Raw genomic sequence first — 18,639 nt, forward strand, 5'->3', positions numbered from 1 at the left:
CTAATAAATGGTGTACATTGTAATAAATGGCCCCTTTTATGGTGCTTATTGGTTTATTCGGATCCCCATTATTGCCGTGAATTCGTTTTGGACTGTGGAGAGACCCCACAAGACATGCCACCAGGGGTATGTAAGGGTGTCTGAGCTGCATGTTATTTGATTATGAAGACAATCTGGAATTTTCACTCCCAGTTGTGGAAGAGGAAAATGTATTTTGTTATATTACATGGCCTGAAGAAGGTGCAGGCCATCTTGTTCCTCTTAGTTTCTGTTTTTCTTCTCACCCATCAACACAATAAATACCCCATAATGACAAAGTGAAAACATGTTTTTAGAAATGTTTGCAAATTTATTGAAAATGAAATACAAAAATAGATAATTTACGTAAGTATTCACACCCCCTTTGCCAATACATTCTAGAACCACCTTTGGCAGTGATTACAGCTGTGAATCTTTCTGGGTAAGTCTCTATGAGTTTTGCACACCTGGATTGTACAATATTTGCCCATAATTATTTTCAAAAATCTTCAAGCTCTGTCAAATTGGTTGTTGATTATGGCTAGACAACAATTCTCAAGTCTGGCCATAGATTTTCAAGCAGATTTAAGTAAAAACTGTAACTTGGCCACTCAGGAACATTCACTGTCTTCCTGGTAAGCAACTTCAGTGTACATTTGCTTTTGTGTTTCAGTCTATTGTCCTGCTGAAAGGTGTGAATTAATCTCCCAGTAACTGGTGGAAAGAAGACTGAACCAGGATTTCCTCTAGGATTTTACCTGTGCTTAACTCCATTCTGTTTATTTTTTTTATCCTGAAAAACTCCCCAGTCCGTTATGATTACTAGCATTCCCATAACATGATGCAACAACCACTATACTTGAAAATATGGAGAGTGGTACTCAGTAATGTGTTTTGTTTGATTTGCCCCAAACATAACTCTTTGTATTCAGGACAAAAAGGTAATTCCTCTCAAAATGTTGTGCTGTATTACTTTAGTGCCTGGTTGCTAACAGGATACATGTTTTGGAATATTTGTATACTGTAAAGGGCTTCCTTCTTTACACTCTGTCAATTATGTTAGTGTTGTGGAGTAAGTACAATGTTAGTCACTATTGGCCTCTCCTTCAACTGAGTTAGGAAGGATGCCTGTATTTTGTAGTGACTGGGTGTATTGATACACCATCCAAAGTTAAATAAATAACCGTGCTCAAAGGGATATTCAATGTCTGCTTTTTTTGACCCATTTACCAATAGATGCCCTTCTTTGTGAGCCATTGGAAAACATCCCTGATCTTTGAGGTTGAATCAGTGTTCAAAATTCACTGCTCGACTGAGGGACCTTACAGATAATTGTATGTGTGGGGTACAGAGATGAGGTAGTCATTCAAAAATCATGTTGAGCACTTATTGCACACAGGGAGAGTCCATGCAACGTATGTGACTTGTTAAGCAAATGTTTACTCCTGAACGTATTTAGGCTTGGTCATAACAAAGGGGTTGAATACTTATTAACTCAAGACATTTCAGCTTTTAATTTTTATTAACTTGACAAAATTTCAAAAAACATAATTCCACTTTACATTATGGGGTATTGTGTGTAGGCCAGTGACAACAAATCTCAATTGAATCCAATTTAAATGCAGGCTGTAACACGACAAAAGGAGGAAGAAGTCAAGGGGCATTAATACCTTCTGAAGGCACTGTAACTTGAAAAGAAGCAGTTCATCTCTCGTCAACCCTCAACCAGGAAAGACTGGCATGTTGTTGATGATAGTTCTGTATGTGCAGTTAAGGGCAAGGCGTGCTGCTCTGTTTTACATTTACATTTACATTTAAGTCATTTAGCAGACGCTCTTATCCAGAGCGACTTACAAATTGGTGCTTTCACCTTATGACATCCAGTGGAACAGCCACTTTACAATAGTGCATCTAAATCTTTTAAGGGGGGGGGGTGTGAGAAGGATTACTTTATCCTATCCTAGGTATTCCTTAAAGAGGTGGGGTTTCAGGTGTCTCCGTAAGGTGGTGATTGACTCCGCTGTCCTGGCGTCGTGAGGGAGTTTGTTCCACCATTGGGGGGCCAGAGCCAGCTACAGCTTTGCTAGGTCTTTCTTTGCTGCACCTGACCCTATTACCGGACAGTAATCAAGACGGGACAAGTCCAGAGCCTGAACAACTAGTACAGTTGATTTGTATAATAAACGCTGAACATATATTTACATTTTAATTTAAAAACAATACAATAAAATCCCTCACCAGATACAAACATCAACTTACAGACGCACACAAACAACGACTACATCTCTGTCCAGATCCGCATGCTCACACCCAAATTGTACCAATTTGTTTTTCGCCCATGCTATTTAAATAATAAATCATTTGTTTTTTCTACTGTGTTAATGATGGTGGATTGATTGATTTCCAGGTTTTTAATATTGTTTTTTTAAGATGAGTGATGAGAAGAGAATCTACCAGCCCATTGGGTATCTCACTACACCCCCATATGCCATGTCTTGAAATATACAGACAGACTAAAAGTAAGTTTACATTGTAATACTTCTTACAGCCAACTGTCTAGCTCCGCCCTTAACTTTTGTACTTCATAGCATTCCTAAAAACATGGATTACTGAGTCATGGATTACAGTTATTTTTCAGTCTTGGTTCCAATAGTTTAGATTTGTTTCTAATAGATTGTCAGATGGATATGCTCTCTGCAAAGGTATTGAAATAAGATTCCCTCAAAGTTGCTCCGATGTCCAAAATATTTCAAATATCAATTTCATGATATGTACATTTTAAGATTATTGTTATTTAAAAAAAAAAAATATCTACATTGGTCAGTCCAAAATTGGATTTTAAATTCTGTCATGGAAATACATGTATCCCCTGTTACCAAGTCATTTACAGTTTCTATGCCTTTAGTTTTCCATGTGGACCAATTTATTGGTGAATTCTGAAAAGCTATCCAAGGATTGTTCTATAGGCTTATGTTTTTAGGGATTGATATTGGTTCTTGTAGAATATGTTTCATTTTCTTCCATATTATTATAGTGTTCTAAACTATGAAGAAGTTAATGTTCTTAGCTTTATCCTTTGAAAATAGACACGTAAAAAGAGCATGCACATCTTCAATATGTACCCATTGTTCCTCTGTAGTGGATTAAGTCACTGAAAGCCTTGGGTAAAAGCCTTGGATAGCTAAGTATACTTCTTAAAATAATATCTTTGGTGGGGTAATTGGTTTTAGCGAAAATAAATACAAAAACTTTGGGAGCCATACCATTCTGAAAAGGTTTATTCTACCTGTAAGTTTTATGGGAAGATTGTTCCTTTAAAGATCTGCGTTCATATTGTTAAGTAATGGAATACAGTTATCTTTATATACTTGTTGTTTGCTATCACTTATTAAGTATCTACCTTTTTAGCAAAGGGGGCATTGAGTTTTCAATATTGGTCAGGTATATCAGGAGATCTGCAAATAAGTTTAGTTTATATTTATTTTACCAATACCTGTTAAGTTAATAGGTCCTATCTAATTCTTTCTGCATGTGGTGCAATTGCCAGTGCAAACAGGAGTGGGGGTGAAGGGACATCCCAGTCTTGTGCCTCTTTCTAAAGCATTTTCATTAGATAATGTATTATTTTTGCTTTAGGACATTTATGTAGTTTTATTACATTTATTATTTCAGCTGGAAAGTTGAAATGTTCCAATGTTTTGAACAGAAAAGGCCATTCAAGATGCTTGAAAGCCTTTTTGGCATCAGCCATTATTGATAAATTATTGATAAATCTATATCTTTGTAACGGCATTCCTCCTCCTCTTCTGAGAAGAAGAGAGAAGGATCGGGGAACCAATGCGCAGCGTGGTAAGTGTCCATAACGTTTATTATAAGATATAAACTGAACACTATGAAATATAAAACAATAAACGTGAACATGAACGAAAACCGAAACAGTACCGTGTGGAAACAAACACTCAAAAAAAACAAATTCCAAAAATTCTTTGGGGTCTTTAATGATCGACATCGTTAGCATATTGCTTCTCTGGGATAGTTTGCCCCAAAGTGAGTTAAAATACAATTGACAGATTTATTTGGGTTTTGTTGACCTCTATTCTGTCAGGTATACCTTCTCGGTCGTGATAGTCCTGAATGTACTCGTCTTTGCGCTCGTGATCTGTGACTGATGCAGGATACCCTGATGCCATTTGCTTGCATCTCAAGAAGGTCCACAGACGATGCAATCTCAACCACACTGCACACTGCCCTAACCCATCTGGACAAGAGGAATACCTATGTGAGAATGCTGTTCATCGACTAAAGATCGGCATCGAACACCATAGTACCCTCCAAGCTCATCATCAAGCTCAAGACCCTGGGTCTCGACCCCGCCCTGTGCAACTGGGTACTGGACTTCCTGACGGGCCGCCCCCAGGTGGTGAGGGTAGGCAACAACATCTCCACCCCGCTGATCCTCAACACTGGGGCCCCACAAGGGTGCGTTCTGAGCCCTCTCCTGTACTCCCTGTTCACCCACGACTGCGTGGCCACGCACGCCTCCAACTCAATCATCAAGTTTACGGACAACACAACATTGGTAGGCTTGATTACCAACAACGACTAGACGGCCTACAGGGAGGAGGTGAGGGCCCTCGGAGTGTGGTGTCAGGAAAATAACCTCACACTCAACGTCAACAAAACTAAGGAGATGATTGTGGACTTCAGTAAACAGCAGAGGGAACACCCCCCTATCCACATCGATGGAACAATAGTGGAGAGGGTAGTAAGTTTTAAGTTCCTCGGCATACACATCACAGACAAACTGAATTGGTCCACCCACACAGACAGCATCGTGAAGAAGGCGCAGCAGCGCCTCTTCAACCTCAGGAGGCTGAAGAAATTTGGCTTGTCACCAAAAGCACTCACAAACTTCTACAGATGCACAATCGAGAGCATCCTGGCGGGCTGTATCACCGCCTGGTACGGCAACTGCTCCACCCACAACCGTAAGGCTCTCCAGAGGGTAGTGAGGTCTGCACAATGCATCACCGGGGGCAAACTACCTGCCCTCCAGGACACCTACACCATGCGATGTCACAGGAAGGCCATAAAGATCATCAAGGACAACAACCACCCGAGCCACTGCCTGTTCACCCCGCTATCATCCAGAAGGCGAGGTCAGTACAGGTGCATCAAAGCTGGGACCGAGAGACTGAAAAACAGTTTCTATCTCAAGGCCACTGTTAAACAGCCACCACTAACATTGAGTGGCTGCTGCCAACACACTGGCTCAACTCCAGCCACTTTAAAAATGGGAATGGATGGGAAATGATGTAAAATATATCACTAGCCACTTTAAACAATGCTACCTAATATAATGTTGACATACCCTACATTATTAATCTCATATGTATACGTATATACTGTACTCTATATCATCTACTGCATCTTTATGTAATACATGTATCACTAGCCACTTTAACTATGCCACTTTGTTTACATACTCATCTCATATGTATATACTGTACTCAATACCATCTACTGTATCTTGCCTATGCCGCTCTGTACCATCACTCATTCATATATCTTTATGTACATATTCTTTATCCCCTTACACTTGTGTCTATAAGGTAGTAGTTTTGGAATTGTTAGATATATTACGTGTTGGTTATTACTGCATTGTCGGAACTAGAAGCACAAACATTTCGCTACACTCGCATTAACATCTGCTAACCATGTGTATGTGACAAATAAAATTTGATTTGATTTGGTACGACCTCCATACAAGGCCTGTCGGGGTTCCTAGTGTTCTGACGTGTCAAAGCTGGAAAGGAAAGCTCGAACATGAGGATTAGACTTTTTGAGTTCGGTCCACTCATGCTCCCACATCACATTCACTTTCAACCCATAAGTAGCCTGTAAAGATTCCAATTCGTCTTGGAACTCCTGGTACATATCCCCAAAAGTATTTTGGGTTAAGACACACATGGCCTGGGGCACAAAGCAAGATTTACAACCGTGGAAGAAATACCCGTTGTACTCAAACACTGTCTCAACACCGTCAATCTGTGTATTCATCTACGTGATACGGCCCAACAGTCTTCTCCCCTCTATTCAAAGCATGTTGAATAAAAATGTTTAAAAAAAAATCCTGGGCCAAGTACTCCAACCATTGAATGGACCAGCTAGATTATGACTTGAAAATGGCGTCGGTAGTTGTCGGGCGATGGAATTGCTATAGATGCTGGAGGTAAAAAGTGTATACGATTGGTTTTCATGCATGCCGATGCAATAGTTGGACAACTCCAGGGGTCGATGCCGGCATCTTTGATTACCTCTTCTCTGAATCTGAGGCATCCTTCACGAAGTATAACCACATTGTCACAGTATGACTCAATCTCTTTATGGAAATCAAAATGTGTTATGACATTGTCTCATATCATACTGTCATGAATCTCTCTCGCTCTTTGGGAGACATTTGATCACACCGTACATTTCGGGGCTGGGATAAGATCCAATATAATGTAGATTCTCCTCAGATGTGAAGAAATGAGGAAACCAACCTTCCACAGAGTTTTCAAAACCCAAGGCCACAGGCATTTGAGCCAATCTCATGGGTAGGAAACTTAAACTGTCAATGTATCTCTGGTTGAAGGCGGGGTCTACAAAACACAGGATTTCACTACCTTGCGCTATGACACTGGGTGCAACGCCTGTTGTATCAGGGGGTTCAAAAGAAGATCGGCTCTAGAATTGAGCTATAAATGTGAAGTTTCTGTACTAGGGTTTTCTGAAGTGTTTTAGAAAGAGTAGTGCACAATTGGGCCCCTCTGCCGACCACTTTTCACCCTTGAAAGTCACGGTAGATACAAAAATAGGCAAAGGAACCCGATTGCTGATTAGTCTCTATCATAAAACACATATTTCCCTGAATGTTCATCTTCAGCCGAAGGCTGAATATAACACTCGTGTGGCACTTCTTGAACCACTTCAGCGCCTCTGCTTTTCAAAGGCCCTTTACAGATTGGACAATGTATGATTCCACACACATGAGGTTTAGGGCTGTCTATTTTAAGGTTGTAATTGCAATGGCATTTTGGACATTTCTTGTTAATGTCACAGCTCCTTACAGATTTACATGCCTTGGGGTGCCATGTTTCAATTTTGTGTTTTTCGTAGGAGTAGGCCAAATTACATGTGCGTTGACAATCCGCACAGACATACTGAACAGTTATAACGACAAGAGTGCCCCCACTTTCGGGTGTAACCTGTATGACATGGACACACATATGGCGCTCCTAAAAACACTGATGTTGGTAATAGCATAATAATGCGCGTTTTGCATATAAAAGTACAGAATCTGAGGATGAGGTTGTGGGTTGTTCTGGAATTTCAAGAGAGCTGAATTAGAGCTTCTATGGTACAAAACCACAATCTTGATGTTCAGAAAAATGTCAAATTTGACTATGTCAGAGAAAGCCACAGCATCCTGTATACCTAGACCCATGGCATTTTGGAGCTCCCTAGCCTTTTGTAAAGCCTCTAGATCAATACATCCAGGGTTGAGTAAATGTGCTAGGCCTATTGCAAAGCATAATTGATTACCAGGATTGTGAAAGTTAATGAGATATGCCCTTTTATTGTTTATGATTTCTGATTGCATGAGACTATCAAGTTTCCTTATCTGACCACCTCTGCATAGGGGTTGACGTACAATGTGTACAACGAGCTCTAGGGTCCTATCAGCTATGATGAATAAAATAGATTGAACAAGTCTTTCCAGCAGGGCTATAAATTGTTCAAGATTTGCTTCGCCATTTGGTAAAACAAGAGATAGTGTTTTGCACACTATCTCCACACATTTCAAGCTGTAAGACATCACGAGGTTCGGAAAAATCTGTTGCCCTTTCTAAAAGTTTGCTCAGCGTATCCAAGATCATCACATAAAGAAAACTGCATAATCAAGGTTGATTCATCCATGTGAATTTTTGTTTTTTAATTGTCAAATCTCTGTATGGCTGAATTTATTTCTGTACACAACACAAACACTTCTATCAATACCATCGCCACTGATTTATTACGCAATTTTCAAATTCCTCAAAAACATTGTGTGGTTGCTCAGGCTCCTCGGACATGGGAGTTAAAGGAGGTGTGTGGGGGATGGTGTTGAAGATGTTGTGCTCTCATTCATTTGGTTAATTAAGGATATGAGTTCTGCTGGGATCTGTGATAACAGGTTTTGATCTGTCTGAATTATTGGAGATGTTAGCCCTGTCTCATTTATTTGGTTAATTAAGGATATGAGTTCTGCTGGGATCTGTGATAACAGGTTTTGATCTGTCTGAATTATTGGAGATGTTAGCCCTGTCTCATTTATTTGGTTAATTAAGGATATGAGTTCTGCTGGGATCTGTGATAACAGGTTTTGATCTGTCTGAATTATTGGAGATGTTAGCCCTGTCTCATTTATTTGGTTAATTAAGGATATGAGTTCTGCTGGGATCTGTGATAACAGGTTTTGATCTGTCTGAATTATTGGAGATGTTAGCCCTGTCTCATTTATTTGGTTAATTAAGGATATGAGTTCTGCTGGGATCTGTGATAACAGGTTTTGATCTGTCTGAATTATTGGAGATGTTAGCCCTGTCTCATTTATTTGGTTAATTAAGGATATGAGTTCTGCTGGGATCTGTGATAACAGGTTTTGATCTGTCTGAATTATTGGAGATGTTAGCCCTGTCTCATTTATTTGGTTAATTAAGGATATGAGTTCTGCTGGGATCTGTGATAACAGGTTTTGATCTGTCTGAATTATTGGAGATGTTAGCCCTGTCTCATTTATTTGGTTAATTAAGGATATGAGTTCTGCTGGGATCTGTGATAACAGGTTTTGATCTGTCTGAATTATTGGAGATGTTAGCCCTGTCTCATTTATTTGGTTAATTAAGGATATGAGTTCTGCTGGGATCTGTGATAACAGGTTTTGATCTGTCTGAATTATTGGAGATGTTAGCCCTGTCTCATTTATTTGGTTAATTAAGGATATGAGTTCTGCTGGGATCTGTGATAACAGGTTTTGATCTGTCTGAATTATTGGAGATGTTAGCCCTGTCTCATTTATTTGGTTAATTAAGGATATGAGTTCTGCTGGGATCTGTGATAACAGGTTTTGATCTGTCTGAATTATTGGAGATGTTAGCCCTGTCTCATTTATTTGGTTAATTAAGGATATGAGTTCTGCTGGGATCTGTGATAATAGGTTTTGATCTGTCTGAATTATTGGAGATGTTAGCCCTGTCTCATTTATTTGGTTAATTAAGGATATGAGTTCTGCTGGGATCTGTGATAACAGGTTTTGATCTGTCTGAATTATTGGAGATGTTAGCCCTGTCTCATTTATTTGGTTAATTAAGGATATGAGGTCCTCTGGTATTCTAGACGGATCCATGTTACATACAGGTTTTAGTGCTTGTTTTTGCGTTTAAAAAAAATCTGATTGTTGTTTAACAAACGGGGCATTGTTCTATGCCAGAAGGATAGATGTTGACTGTATTGACGCTTTAGTAAAGCAACCATACTTATGTATAGCTGAACATTTCTGGATTTTAGAGCCCTGTAAAAGGCTGAGAGAAACTCTGACACGCACTGTCAACTGTGGGACCTTATATAGACTGGTGTGGGCCTTTTCAAATCATGTCCAATCAATTGAATTTACCACAGGTGGACTCCAATCAAGTTGTAGAAACATCTCAAGGATGATCAATTGTAACAGGAAGCACCTGAGCTCAATTTTGAGTCTCATAGCAAAAGGTCTGAAAACATATTTACATAAGGCATTTCTTTTTTATTATTAAAAAATGAGCAAACATTTCTAAAAACCTGTCCGTCAGGCCCTACCCAGCTGTCTGGCCAATAGCCTACTTTATTGGGATCTCAATTGCTCTATCCCTCATTCATAGCTTGATTACTTGTGTTGCCCATGTTTGAATGGGCAGCGAGCAGAAAATGTATGACAAATAAAAACAAATGATTCTCACTTGATGTCCAAGATAAGTAATTCCAATTGAGCCAAATGTTGTGGAGATTGTTGCTGTGTAAGATATTTGTTTTAGCCTATAGTCGTTCATTCATAATGACATGATACCTAGCTAGAACATTTAATTTAATCAATTAAAACTTCTGACAGCTGCCAAAATGGCTGACTGAAAAGCTTGACATGCATAATGAGGTTGCAGAACCTAGGCTGTTGATGTACTGTAGGCTTGTTTGTGTTAAACTATCGACTGAAAAGTATACATTATAGGATGCATACAAATATTCTAGCACTAATCAAACAGTAAGAAAAAGTAGTTGTAAACATGCAGAGGCAATATGAGATGGTTTTGAATCATGTTAGTTCATTTCCCTCTGGGTATAGTTCATTTCCCCCTGGGTATAGTTCATTTCCCTCTGGGTATAGTTCATCACAAGTTAGTAATGAGTGGGGACAATATTCAGGATAATAATAAAATATAATAATATTGCCTGAAGCACAACGCGGGATGGATTGAGATGGGACTGTTTTGTATCATGAGCATATGTAACAGTATAACTTTAGACCGTCCCCTCGCCCATACCCGGGCGTGAACCAGGGACCCTCTGCACACATCAACAACAGCCACCCACGAAGCATCGTTACCCATCGCTCCACAAAAGCCACGGCCCTTGCAGAGCAAGGGGAACCACTACTTCAAGGTCTCAGAGCAAGTGACGTCACCGATTGAAACACTATTTAGCGCGCACCACCGCTAACTAACCTAGCGTTTCACATCCATTACATTCACCCCCCTTTTGACCTCCTCCTTTTCCGCAGCAGCCAGTGATCCGGGTCAACAGCATCAATGTAACAGTATAACTTTAGACCGTCCCCTCGCCCATACCCGGGCGCGAACCAGGGACCCTCTGCACACATCAACAACAGCCACCCACGAAGCATCGTTACCCATCGCTCCACAAAAGCCACGGCCCTTGCAGAGCAAGGGGAACCACTACTCCAAGGTCTCAGAGCAAGTGACGTCACCGATTGAAACACTATTTAGCGCACCACCGCTAACTAAGCTAGCGTTTCACATCCATTACATTCACCCCCTTTTGACCTCCTCCTTTTCCGCAGCAGCCAGTGATCCGGGTCAACAGCATCAATGTAACAGTATAACTTTAGACCGTCCCTCGCCCATACCCGGGCGCGAACCAGGGACCCTCTGCACACATCAACAACAGCCACCCACGAAGCATCGTTACCCATCGCTCCACAAAAGCCACGGCCCTTGCAGAGCAAGGGGAACCACTACTCCAAGGTCTCAGAGCAAGTGACGTCACCGATTGAAACACTATTTAGCGCGCACCACCGCTAACTAAGCTAGCGTTTCACATCCATTACATTCACCCCCCTTTTGACCTCCTCCTTTTCCGCAGCAGCCAGTGATCCGGGTCAACAGCATCAATGTAACAGTATAACTTTAGACCGTCCCCTCGCCCATACCCGGGCGCGAACCAGGGACCCTCTGCACACATCAACAACAGCCACCCACGAAGCATCGTTACCCATCGCTCCACAAAAGCCACGGCCCTTGCAGAGCAAGGGGAACCACTACTCCAAGGTCTCAGAGCAAGTGACGTCACCGATTGAAACACTATTTAGCGCACCACCGCTAACTAAGCTAGCGTTTCACATCCATTACATTCACCCCCCTTTTGACCTCCTCCTTTTCCGCAGCAGCCAGTGATCCGGGTCAACAGCATCAATGTAACAGTATAACTTTAGACCGTCCCCTCGCCCATACCCGGGCGCGAACCAGGGACTCTCTGCACACATCAACAGTCACCCACGAAGCATCGTTACCCATCGCTCCACAAAAGCCACGGCCCTTGCAGAGCAAGGGGAACCACTACTTCAAGGTCTCAGAGCAAGTGACATCACCAATTGAAACACTATTTAGCGCGCACCACCGCTAACTAGCTAGCCGTTTCACATCCGTTACATTCACCCCCCTTTTGACCTCCTCCTTTTCCACAGCAATCAGTGATCCGGGTCACGGCACCAATGTAACAGTATAACTTTAGACCGTCCCATCGCCCATACCCGGGCACGAACCAGGGACCCTCTGCACACACATCAACAGTCACCCACGAAGCATCGTTAACCATAGTGACGTCACTGATTGAAACGCTATTTAGCGCGCACCACAGCTAACTAAGCTAGCCGTTTCACATCCGTTACACTCACCCCCCTTTTGACCTCCTCCTTTTCCGAATGTCAACAGCATCAATGTAACAGTATAACTTTAGACCGTCCCTCGCCCATACCCGGGCGCGAACCAGGGACCCTCTGCATACATCAACAACAGTCACCCACGAAGCATCGTTACCCAAAAGCCGCGGGCCTTGCAGAGCAAGGGGAACCACTACTTCAAGGTCTCAGAGCAAGTGACATCACCAATTGAAACACTATTTAGCGCGCACCACCGCTAACTAGCTAGCCGTTTCACATCCGTTACATTCACCCCCCTTTTGACCTCCTCCTTTTCCACAGCAACCAGTGATCCGGGTCACGGCACCAATGTAACAGTATAACTTTAGACCGTCCCATCGCCCATACCCGGGCACGAACCAGGGACCCTCTGCACACACATCAACAACAGTCACCCACGAAGCATCGTTAACCATAGTGAAGTCACTGATTGAAACGCTATTTAGCGCGCACCACAGCTAACTAAGCTAGCCGTTTCACATCCGTTACACTCACCCCCCTTTTGACCTCCTCCTTTTCCGAATGTCAACAGCATCAATGTAACAGTATAACTTTAGACCGTCCCTCGCCCATACCCGGGCGCGAACCAGGGACCCTCTGCATACATCAACAACAGTCACCCACGAAGCATCGTTACCCAAAAGCCGCGGGCCTTGCAGAGCAAGGGGAACCACTACTTCAAGGTCTCAGAGCAAGTGACATCACCAATTGAAACACTATTTAGCGCGCACCACCGCTAACTAAGCTAGCCGTTTCACATCCGTTACACAGAGTATGAGAGTTGCTAAAAAATGTAGACGACTCCTTTTCATGAAGAATGGTGCAATTGAAAGTGCCTTGAAACACCTTTGTTTCCATTTCTGCAGTTTCCCCAAAAATGGTAGCCCCGCCTTCATCTGTCTGGATTTCCCTCCCCCATCACACTTCCTGCTTTGTTTGAGAGGGAGCGAATTGACTGACTGAATAGGCTAGCTGTGGAGTTTAGAACATACGAATGTGGGCAGGGAAGTTTAGCACATACTAAGAATGTGCTGGTTTTGAGTGGTTGTGATTCACTCCCAATCAGTGACAACAGACAGGCCAAGTTAGGTTGTTTAAATGACTGTGCAAGTTAGCATTTGCTGATTCAATTTAGCAAGTTCTGGTCACTACAGGATCCTGTTTTGAAACTGGATGTAAAGGGTGAGTGACCTCACGTGTTTAACATTGAGTTACTGCATTAAGATATACTTTAAATCTTAGTCTAAACTTCACTGAATGGATAATTTTATGTAAATGGTGAGGCCATTGAAGGCATCTACATAACTTACTGATGTAGCAATTGTAGGTCCGTTAACGCAGCATTTTGACGGGATTAAATGTACATAATTTACTTAGTCCTTCTACTGCTTGAGTGCCTTGCCACAGTCCGTGCCCTGTCCCATGAGACCAATCTACTCCAGCACAGCTACCACTGTCCGTCAAAATGTGTCCAAGCCATCAGATCCTGCACATCTTGACTTCAAGGGCAATGTTCCTACGGCCAGTCTTCTTATACATGTGCTATTAGAGATCTTATTTTGTCAGTGCAAAACAAATCATTGTGTGTAATATACCACTTCATAATTGAAATATCACAATATTCAACTTAATTGTTTGAGGCACAGGAGTGTGTCATGATTTCTGGGCTGGAACAAAAGCCTGTGTACTCCATGGCCCTCTTAAGTAATGTCAGGATGGATGACTTCGCCAACTAACTGAGAAAGATTGACTTGAAATGTAAATGGTACCCGACTCAATATTCTCAATAATCCATCATTTACTTTAGCTTTTTTAATAAACCAGAAAACAAACCACTATATCTGAAAGTTTGTTAGTTACCTGGCTAATATTGATTCTGCTTTGTGACAAACACTGTAAGACTAGTTTGGCCACGCCTTCCTTCACTTAGCCAACACCTGGTGCGACAAATCAACAGTGATCAATTAGTATGAAATTAAATTCAGGTGTGCAGTTTGATAGTCTCAATCTCGTACTTAGTCTAGCCATTGATACTTAGTCTGAGTGTCCACAGGTGCATTTAATTGCTTCCTTTCACAGGTGCATTTAATTGCTTCCTTTCACAGGTGCATTTAATTGCTTCCTTTCACAGGTGCATTGAATTGCTTCCTTTCACAGGTGCATTGAATTGCCTCCTTTCACAAGGTAAGTTAACTGGGCTAAATAGAATTTTATCCAACTGCAAAGGGAATCCTCCATGAATGTGATCATAGGGGGATTACCCCATAACCTTGGGTTTGACAAGTCAATTCAGGCCCATACTGTCAGAGGGGGGCACATGGAGTGAATCTCTGAATCCCAGAACTAATCATAATAATAATTGTGTCAAATGCTCAGTTAGGTTCTGGGGGGGAATTTTCTGAAAAAAATATTAGAGACAGTAAAGTCTCCACCCTCCTAAACGGAAACTTTACATGGAGCAAATGCATCGCATTACATTTTCAGCTGCAGGTAGTACTGGATTTATGATGGGGCAGTTTAAGGAATTACATTCCATGAGGGCAACATTACATTTTCAAGTTATCTTTGAAAAAGTGTACTAATGTCATTACAGATTCTTCCAACTCAATGGGGTTTATTTTATTGCTTTAAAAAACAATCTTACTGGCTCTAAGAGCTGTCCTAAATTTGTCAAGATGACATGGCTAAGATGGCATGGCACTATGCAAGGTTATTTGATTGATTTTGTTTTCATTCCTATTTTGACGAGGCAGTGGTAAGTATATGCAGAACTTACCACTTAGTTGGCTATAGCCTGGAAACCTGATGTTTTATTTAATGGAAATCTACATTGGGCATAAATTAGTGTTTGGATCAGGAAAGTTTCCTCTCACGACCTCTACAAGCCAGAATGTTGAATAAAATTGTAGTTGTCCATGTGGTTGGTCTGTTTGCAGGTAGGAATGAGAGACGATATCTACAGGAAAGTATAGTTTAATCTACTTTTCAAAGTGCTGGCAGAATGTTCAGATTTTTCACCTGAAGCATGCACAGAACCATGTAAGCATGAGCCTGGCAAGTATGCATGCATACATGTATTTTCATCTTGTGTGCGTGCTTCAATGAAATTCAACGTCAGGTTTCCAGGCTGTTGGCTATTGCAAGTGAAGGGTAGAGTTCTTGTATCCTTCCTTCTCTCCACCCTGCTGCCTGCAGGCTTGGAGAAACTAGCAGCCTCTGTGAATGCTGCAAGGTGACATGAAAGGTCAAAAGCGGTGTGGGAGGAGCACCCTTCTCAAATGGAACAGTAGTCTGGGCTGCATGCTCATGCTGTCAACATAGCAGCATGGTGCATCGTTCAGAAACATCTTTTGCATGAAACGTCATCATTTTCAAACTAGCTTTCATTGGGAAGGCAGATAGTGTTTAGATATATATATATTTGCATGTGAAAACAGAATCCTACTCATTACTTCACTTGCTTAACCCATTTTTTGTTTGTTTTTGAGCCACCGTTGGGCAGAGCAGGGCACCTGGCTCACGCCCAGGAGGCAGCCCCGTTCCAAAACAAATGCAATCGCTTTTCACCCAGTGCAAACACCTCCCACCAGGCCCTGAAACCCATCACTGAATCAATCACCTGCTTGAGTTGCCTGGCAGGCTTTGCACTCTACCAATCAGAGTTGACAGGGTGTAAAGAGGAGGAGGAACAGCTGCATGATTGTGGGTGTGTCCTATCTTGGACTTCAACAATAGTGTACGGGAAAGTCAGTGCTCCCGCTTCTATTTGAATTTAATACACTTCATTAATGAAGAGATTAATGAAAATGTTTGTTTTTAATTTACATGAATCAAAGGCAAATGCAAATAAGTAGAGTAAAACAAAAACAGAATTGTACATGATTGACATTCTTTTGCTCGTTCTTCTCCACCACCATTCAGGTCAAGCATGGATGTTGCTGTCGCAGAGGAACCCCTGAGGAAAATTTTCAGAGCAAAAAAGACTATGAAAGTCAGCGATCGACAGCAACTGGAATCGCTTCACACCACTCTCTCCTCTCCATGTTCTTTGCCATCCCCACCTCAGCTAGTAATGGTAAATGGGAAGCACTGTGAAGATGTGTCTATGGAAGTAGATAAAGAAATACATGGAACTACACATTCCACCACTCATGCCCCTTCCTCCCTGACGGCCACATCCCTAACCACTGAGACCTCTGAGGAACCAACAGACTCTGAATTACTGGTTTCTTCATCACAGAACATACACTCTGATGTAAAATATGTTCAGGAAGAAGGAGAGGGGGACAAGGTGTCTACATTACCCAGCCTTGAGGTAGAAGACAAAATGAATGGACTGGGAAAGGTGGATAGAAATTCCAAGGAGGATGTTATTGTTTCCTCTCCCGTGAGTTCAGAGAAAGCAGTAGCAGTAAGAGAGCGTGAGGTTGATGGTATGGAAGTAGACCTGGTACCAGGTACCACTCCGGACACAGTGCCCATATTGAACCCTGCTGCCTCCCTCCTCCTGTCCTCCAACACTGCTGTAGAGTCTGTCTCTTCCCCTTCGCTCTCCCCGTCATACACGGCAGAGTCAGACCAGGAGGTCAGGCCAGGGTTCCTGGTGCTTAGTGAAGATGATGATGTCCAGGATGAGAGTGATGAAGAGGAGAAAGAGGAGGAACAGAGGGAAAGTGAAGGAAAGGTAGAAAAAGTTGAGGTTAACATGGAGAAGCCAGAACAATTTGAAAGTGGTGCTCCAGTTGACTGTCTGTCCCCTTCATCACCAACGCCCCTTCAGATTGATGAAGGTAATTCTATAGTCTTTTCCAATCCCAACTGAAGCACCAAAGTGATTATGTCAAGTTTAGTTCATATGTTAGCTAGGTTGCAGGAATTGGTCATATTTCTGACTTCAACTGGCCTGTTGGCTAGCGGAGATTATTCTTTTCAAGATGTTAGCTTCGATAATAGCGGTGTTTTGATATTATAATGTTTTGTGTTCTCTATAAACAAGAAGAGGAGGGTGCTGCTCTACAGACGAAACGATCCTTGTCTGGAGACTCGGAGGCTGGTGGTCAAAAGCAGGGAGAAAGAGACTTGGAAGTGGTGGAGAGGCATCATAAGAGGCCCAGAGTAGACTGTGAGGAGGTGGAGGCTCATGTGGAGCTGAAGATCAGTGGGAGCGCAGAAAGGCAACACAAGCTAAAGAAGGTTTGTCCTCAATTGAGATGTTTTATTTATTTATTTATTTGAAGAAACCATGTCTCAGTTCCCAAGTTGTAGTCATGTATCCTGAGTTGCATGGCATATTTTTGACTATTTTATTTTATTGGTGCTACCTTCTCGTGTTATTTATTTAAAAAATCTCTGGTTTTAAGGTTAAACAAATAAAATAATCTTCCATCTTTTTTCCTCACTTGCCCATTAAAATCCCTGTCCTCTGTAGGTGGTGCAGCAGCTTGTTGAGGAGCAGTTGTGTGTTCTGCAGCTCACACTATTTGACAAGAGTCTTCAGGGGCTCAGAGACAGACTGGACAAAATAGAAAAACACCCGAGTGCACTCAAGAGCCTGCAGGTCAGTTGTCAGAAGATGAGAAATAAAACACAAACAGGGTAATCTAGGATAAAGACATTGGAATGTATTGCCCATTAGACAAGCAAATCCATGCTCCACGTGTGCCCTTTCAGGCAAAGATTGGCCGACTTTCTAAGAAAGTTGGAACTGCCATCCAGGCCAGGGAGAATGCCAAGAAACCTCCAGAGGTGAGTGAAAATGGAGGCAATTGATCTTTTAATGATGACTGTGATTTCAGAGAGATCTTTTTTGAAAGATTGATGGTACCATTGGAACTCTATACAAAGTGCTCTTCCCTATATTCATCAGGTACTGTTGCCACCTACCTCTACTCATGCCACAGCAACCACCCCAGCAGGATCAGGAATTCTCGGCCTGAGGTAAGTCAATGATTTGGAGTGTAGCAGCGTGTCCCAATTAATCAGAGGAAAAAAACATTTCACCAGACGGTAACCCAAAGAAATAGGTGCATTGACAACAAAGATTCAATTTGTCATTGAGTTATTTGGGATAAAAGCAATTGATTGGATGCACAGTGACGTCATACTGTATCTCTCAGCATCCACTTATGTTTGTGTTCACCATCATTCTCCACTGAGCAGCCTTTTGATCAGCTTCCTGAATCCTTTGCCTGTAATCATTTCCCCTCCTCCTTGTAAACAGAACAATGGGGAACAACATACCGGATCCAAAGCGTAATGATCAGAGCAGTCAAACCCCTACTCCTGTACGTACTGATCAGGGCTGTCAAACCCCTAGTCCTGTACCCACAGGTGAGCAGGAGGGAGTTTTC

General features: G+C 42.0%; 1 protein-coding gene across 9 annotated transcripts in view; it reads left to right on the plus strand.

Annotated features, from left to right (window-relative positions):
• Positions 1 to 13,210: 13,210 nt before the first annotated feature.
• Positions 13,211 to 18,639, plus strand: part of LOC115110475 (activating transcription factor 7-interacting protein 1-like) — a 62,958-nt gene continuing 57,529 nt past the window's right edge. For 2 of the 9 annotated variants that reach the window (XM_065006559.1, XM_065006560.1), the window contains exons 1-7: positions 13,481 to 16,035; positions 16,211 to 17,079; positions 17,286 to 17,482; positions 17,718 to 17,846; positions 17,960 to 18,034; positions 18,156 to 18,226; positions 18,510 to 18,619. In XM_065006559.1, coding sequence (XP_064862631.1) covers positions 16,218 to 17,079; positions 17,286 to 17,482; positions 17,718 to 17,846; positions 17,960 to 18,034; positions 18,156 to 18,226; positions 18,510 to 18,619 — 1,444 coding nt within the window. In that variant the 5' untranslated portion in view covers positions 13,481 to 16,035; positions 16,211 to 16,217. The other 7 variants (XM_065006557.1, XM_065006558.1, XM_029636170.2 and 4 more) reach the window with 7 other exon arrangements.

This window comes from Oncorhynchus nerka, linkage group LG21 (genome assembly GCF_034236695.1).
Source record: "Oncorhynchus nerka isolate Pitt River linkage group LG21, Oner_Uvic_2.0, whole genome shotgun sequence".
NCBI lineage: Eukaryota > Metazoa > Chordata > Actinopteri > Salmoniformes > Salmonidae > Oncorhynchus > Oncorhynchus nerka.